The sequence below is a fragment of the Sinocyclocheilus grahami genome, unplaced genomic scaffold (assembly GCF_001515645.1).
Source record: "Sinocyclocheilus grahami isolate Dianchi unplaced genomic scaffold, SAMN03320097.WGS_v1.1 scaffold533.1, whole genome shotgun sequence".
Classification (NCBI taxonomy): domain Eukaryota; kingdom Metazoa; phylum Chordata; class Actinopteri; order Cypriniformes; family Cyprinidae; genus Sinocyclocheilus; species Sinocyclocheilus grahami.
In genome coordinates, this window is record NW_015505712.1 from 377,424 (window position 1) to 383,705 (window position 6,282).

Consider the following 6,282-nt stretch of genomic DNA (forward strand, 5'->3'; position numbering starts at 1 on the left):
TTAAAAACAATATTATATATATATATATATATATATATATATATATATATATATATATATATATAATATTAAATATTAAATTCTTAAAAACTCCTGCTTAATAAACTAATAGAGAATGTTTTTAAGTATTAGATAGATCTGTGGTGGGAAAATGTTCTTGTTACCTTGTTAAACTCAGTTAAAATGGTTTACTTCTAGTCATTGCATCTTTGTGTATAAAACAACTCTTTGTCTATGAAACTCGTGTATGTAGGTGCTGCCCGCAGTGGGAGAAGGCCACCCAGAGCCCAGCAGACTACTCCCTTTGTAACCAAGACAGGCCTCACTTTGCTGAAAGAGTGCTGTGGATTCACCTGCTCTATAATGTAAAAGATACACTTTCAACAGTGACAGCAGGAACACAATGCAATTCTGGAGCCTTGGATGAGGATGACCTTTTAATGACACCAGGAGACTCAAAGAATATGATGTGAACCAAAGCTAAAGGTTTCTGAAAGACAAAGCTATGAAGTTGTCTGTTTAGGAATAGCAGTTTAAGAACATTCTTATATTGTTTCACATTCTTTCATATTTGTCCGCACCCATTTGCTCGCTTTCTACCTAACTCTCATTTTTCTTTGAAAAATCCTGTTTCTTTGTATTACAGAGAACATTTTGTGCCCTCTCAAGGGTCCTGCTGTCAGCAGCTCAGCTGACTTGCTGTCATTCCCTACCCTTATCTTGTCCCTCATGAGACATTGCTACAGCACTGCAGTACCTGTGACTTCATCATCCATAAATGCTCAAGTTTCAGTAGAGGTTCCATTTAGACTGCTGTTTCTTAGCCAAGCCAGGCTCATTGGAAATATGTGCCTGTGGCAACATTTATGCGAAATAACATTATGTTGCTTCTTGCATTTTTTCACAACACATTGAAAGTCAAATGTTCCAGTGAGTGGCGCTAACTGGATGTTCAGTTTTATCCAAAAGAGATTAACATGAATCTGGTGCAGTCTTATTATGTTGGTTTATATACATATGGTGGCAGTTTGGAAATTAAATGTCGGTGAGTGGCATTAAAATGCTCTATCATATATGCAAATAACGTACCACCTATACTAATCCCTACCCTAAATTTAACCGAAAGTGTTAACAAAAAGTAAACATGAGATAAAAACACTCACCGAAGGAACAATGCCATTTAATCTTGCTTCTATAAGTCCTTGAACTCATTTATTGTGATTGTGTTTCACAGGACTCGTATCCGAGCGCTCCACATTGCAAATACAATGCTGTACCAAGTGAACTAATGAGCAAGTTTACTATGCCAGAAAAGCCATATATGGAGCTGATTATATGATGCAAACTTCAAAATGCATCAGTTTACACAGTATTGTTCAAGGAACCCTGCACAAGACTTTATTAATCAATAATCTTCCCCCTTAATCATCATTTGTGTGAAAAGGAATGAAAGTTGTCTGTGTTTTACTGCTTTATATTTCTGCTGGAAACTGCAGTGCATTTTCCAATGAGCCTGGGTTGTGCTTAGTCCATGTACAGTGGCTAATGAGACATTTGCACCACTGGTTGAACAATTAAGCTAATTTAGTTATTTTATTGTGTTACAACAATTTCCATAATTGACAATATAATAGTTTTCTCAGCAAACAGGAGCGCAGGCGCTTGCACAAAAAAAAATGAATTAAATGAAGAACATTTCATTCGGGTGAACGTCATCTAATAGAACCACACGCCAGGAGCCTGTCCTTTCCACAGCTTGAAGTCCAGCATGTCTCACAGTGCCAAAGCATGTTGTTTATGTTCTCTGGTGAAGTGCTTTCAACAATGTCAAGTGCTCTTCTCTGTGGAGACAAGGCTCCATAGCAACCAGCGCATAGAACAATTCATCTTCAGTCGCTTTTAGTGGCTTTTTAGTAGCTAAAAGTGTCATTAATCAGGATACAATTCACACATTTATAGAGCGTATCTGTCAATGATAATGGAAAAGATCAACATGCCATTATAGCCAGGTGAATCTAAACATAATACTAAACATTTTGGATTTTGTTTGCACAAGTGCAGGACTCCACTAAAACGTATCAATAATTCAACTAATCAGCTTTGACCCTGAATGTAATTATGCTTATCAGTTTATTCATTTTATGTTGCAGGATTAATTACGGTATTAAGCATTATGAGGTGTTGTGTTAAGGAGCCTTTTAATTAGTATGTTAGACTGCTGTGGCTCACGGCTCTATTGTGAGTGGAAACCCCTGTTGACTCAACTTAATGAGTATTTATCGCTAGTTTTAGGTTGTTGCTGTCACTCATATGTTAATCACCTGACTGCAGTCTGTCTCTTCTGAGTGGACTGCTCACATCTGCTCATTAATCTGAAGGGTATATTTCTCAAACATGAAATGAGCTGATTTTGTTTGCTGAACTTGAAAATTTCCATTTGCTTGTATCTTGTACTTTATAGTTTACATATGAAAATGATACAATGTGCCATTGGCTTATTATTATACAATGAATTGTGAGATTTCTTCATGTTTCTCTTCATATAAATTGCACCCGAAATCAACCCGAGCTCATGGGGAATTTGTATGAATTCGATTTTTACAGAAACATGTAATTTTAGAGGGGGAAAAATAGGCTTAGCATGAAGGTATACCCCTATAACCTATAACACAATCAGATTGTATAAAATCGTATGGATTCATATGAATGAAAAAAACTTAATTGCCATGAAAGTGTGTTGTCATAAGTATTTTTAGTATTATTCAAGAATTATTTATATGCTATTATACTTTTATGTACGGAAGTTCTAAGCGGCCATGCATTTTTTTCCCCCTTCTTGTTTTCTCGTTATAACGACTTATTTTCTCGTTATATCGACATAACGAGAGTTGTTTTCGCGTTATAACGACTTATTTTCTCGTTATATCGACATAACGAGAGTTGTTTTCTCGTTATAACGACTTAATTTTCTCGTGATCTCGACATAAAAAAAGTTGTTCTCTAAGTTACAAAACTGCGCCAACAGGTGGCACTATTGACCTGAATATAACTGATGGGGTGTTGTAGGCTATACTGTATGTCCACTTTACTGTACGCGTTTGGGATAGACTATGAACGACCTCGTGATCGCTATAATTTGTACAGTATTGTTCATTAGGCTACTGACATTTAATTCATTCATAAATGTTAAATGCTTGAATCAATATGACTATTTTGTGTATTAAGTTCTTGCTAGATGCATGAGTTTCACCAACGCGTTCTGTGTCATAAAATAATAACTGCTTATTAAAACCAAGGTTGACGTCACTGTATTCTGTTTGCACCTATATCTTTATTTGTGCTTCTTTGAGGTACATTATTGTTAGTTAATAAGCGGGGGTCTGTTTATCTACAGTAGGACAGGCTTCAACGACGTAGGCTATTTGTAATGTGCCTCTTTTCCTTATTAATCTTTATTGTTAATTATTAAATGTATATTGATAAAACATGTGATTTATAGGCTATGTAAAGTGTATAGGCTAATTTAATTCAGTGATGTTCTACAGTGTTGTAATCTTTTGTGTTTTCTACATTTCTTTGTGGAAACCACACAAGCACACACACACATATACACATAGCTACACATGAACGCACTTTTCAAACAGAAGCTTGTAACGCACATGATATCAGTCACAGCATATAATGACTACTAAAAATTACAAATTATAATTCTTTCAAATAAAAGGAAAATTGAAAGTGAGTTGAATCCAAGGAGCTCTAAAAGATTTTAGAATAGTTCTGCATCCTGAATTCACAGCACAGGGGTTGACAATCTTGGGACAGCTCCAACCAGCAGGGAAAGGTCAATGCCCTGAGGGGTAGACAGTCTGGGGCACAGTCTCAGTCGTTGGTCAAATCGGGGCGGAAAGATGGGGAGAAACCCAGAGCAGAGAACAGCAGAGCATGCAAGCAGAGTGAAGGGACTCAAAGCAGGCAGCATCAGAGATTTGGTTCTCAGCACCAGGCTTAGTTGGCGGCCCGTCTTGGGGAACCAACAGGCAGGGAGTCTCAGGCTAAACAACTAAATAAGATGTTACAAGTAAATTAAAGCAAGATACTGAAGAACAAAACCAAAATCAGGAGATAGAATAATCAAGAGCAAAAACTACAACAAGAATACACAATAGCAGGGTAAGACTGGAATATAGAGCAGCAAATCAGTAACTGTCTCTATGGCACAAGACGAACCAGCAACCACAAGAGGAAAAACAGCACAATATAAAGGGAGGAAAGTGCACGAGGGACAGGTGAGCCCAATTACAGAAACGAGGACAAGACAAGGCCTAAACAAGTGGGCGTGACCAAGGGAAACAAGGAGGTGGGACCACAGGAACACATGGCAAGCATAAACGAAGACAAAACAATGTGTGCAAACACAAGACAAACAAAGAAACATTAAACAACGACAACACAGACAAAGCTGCCAGGGCTAGGGCAGAGTGGAAGGCTGCCAGTGGCGTGGAAGAACCGCAAGTGTTTGGTTTAGAAGGCAGAGGGGGAGAGATGGAAGTAGTGTATTGACTGGCTTAACCAATGATGGCTTAAAAATCGTGGGGTAGGGCAGGGTGCTCTCCACTGCTTGGGGAGCAGGAATGGCCTTAGCATTGGAAGTCGGCTCTTGGTTGAGAATGGGTTTAGGGGTTAACTCAGAGGCCATGACTCCACTGATAGGGAAAGTGGGTAGTTCTGATGACTTTGGAGCAAGGCAGGGGACAGCCTCCTTGCCTATGACAAGACTGACCGAGTGAGTGGAGGATTCTGGCAGGCTTTGGATTGGCTCTGGAACGGACTCTGGATCTAGGATTGGCTCTGGAACTGGCTCTAAGAAGGACTCTGGCTACTTCTGGACTGGGACTGGTTCTGGAATGATCTCTGGCTGTTCCTGGACTGGGACTAGCTCTAGAGTAAACTCTCGGAGTGGAGCCAAGTCTGGGACTGGAGACGAATCTGGGATGGATCTTGTGGCTAAAGTCGAGTCTGGGACTGCCGTGGACTCAAAGACTGATTCTAAAGACTGGAGGACTAGAGCGGATTCTGAGCCTGTGGCAGTGAGATCTGGCCGCTCGGGAATGGCCTCTGTGTCAGAAACAGAAACAGTGGCCTGCTTCAAACTGGCATCCATGGCCTGGCCAGTGACAGCGGGTTGCTTGAGGATGGCCTCACTGGCCATAACGGGAAGGACAAGCAGCTCAGGGATGATGTCCGTGGGCATGGTACGACTGGCTGGACCGGGCTCTGTGGGCATGACATGACTTGCAGGAATTGCTTCTCTGGGCAAAACAGGAGGATCAGACACGGTCACCTTAGTCACAGGACAAAATGACTGCTCAGAGATGGTCTCTGTGGCCTTGACAGATGGTGCAGATGACTCTGGGATTGCCTCTGTGGTTGTGACAAGACTAACAGAGACAGCCTCTTGGCCTGGAACGGAGTCTAGTACAGGCTCCAGGGCTGAAACAGGAATGCCCTTTTGGGCTGCTGGAACAGATTTAGGAGCGCCCTCAGGGACAGCTGAAATGTCGTCTGGGGCTGCAGGAATAGACTCAGGAGGTGACTCTGGAGCACCCTCCGGGGCTGCAGGCATAACAGTGGACTGTAAAACACCAATCCTCTTCCTCCTCCGCTTACGAGGTTGCTCTGGGCCTGAAGCAGACACTGGAGCGGACTTAGACTCTGGAGTGACTGGGCTTGACTTGACTGAATCTGGAATGACTAGAGTTGACTCTACTAGTTCAAGGAGAACTGGAGCAGACTTTACATCCTCTGGATTGACAGGCTTCTGGACTGAAGCGGGCTCAGGGACTGGAGCCGACACTGGAGCGGGCTCCGCAATTGACTGATGAAGGTCTAGATAAGAGTGCCTTTGTTGGTAAGTAATTTTTTTTAATGTTTCCCCTCTATTATGATTATTTCTGAATAGTTGTTTTTGGTGTTGTTTTTAACACATCTCTTTAATTGTTTATAGTGGCCTGCAAGACATATATTATGAAACTCTGCACAGAAATTTCCGGTACAGCCAATCAGAGCTAGTCAGTGTGGCTGCATCTACTAAGACCTTAGCCCGGAGTCGCCAGAGGAGGAAGAGGGTAAGACGGGATTAGAATCATTAGTTTCTGTTGTATTTTTTCTGTTGCATACACTGTAACTATGTGGTACATAGTACTGATTATATGTAACAATTGTGTTTACAGCTGTTGGAGGCTAGGCAGAGTGTACTGGCTGCGGACGAGGTGGACTTCTGGA

At 41.1% G+C, this 6,282-nt stretch overlaps 1 protein-coding gene across 2 annotated transcripts in view; it reads left to right on the plus strand.

The window, feature by feature from the left end:
• pik3r6a (phosphoinositide-3-kinase, regulatory subunit 6a) overlaps nucleotides 1-6,282 on the plus strand; it is a 26,710-nt gene that overhangs the window by 11,280 nt on the left and 9,148 nt on the right. The window contains exon 6 of one of the 2 annotated variants that reach the window (XR_001605158.1): nucleotides 254-1,280. Coding sequence is in view for 1 of the 2 variants with exons in the window: in XM_016238144.1 (XP_016093630.1) it covers nucleotides 254-369 (116 nt within the window). In the remaining variant the exon portion in view is untranslated. Of the gene's footprint in view, nucleotides 1-253; nucleotides 1,414-6,282 lie in introns of those variants that run through there. The other variant, XM_016238144.1, reaches the window with a different exon arrangement.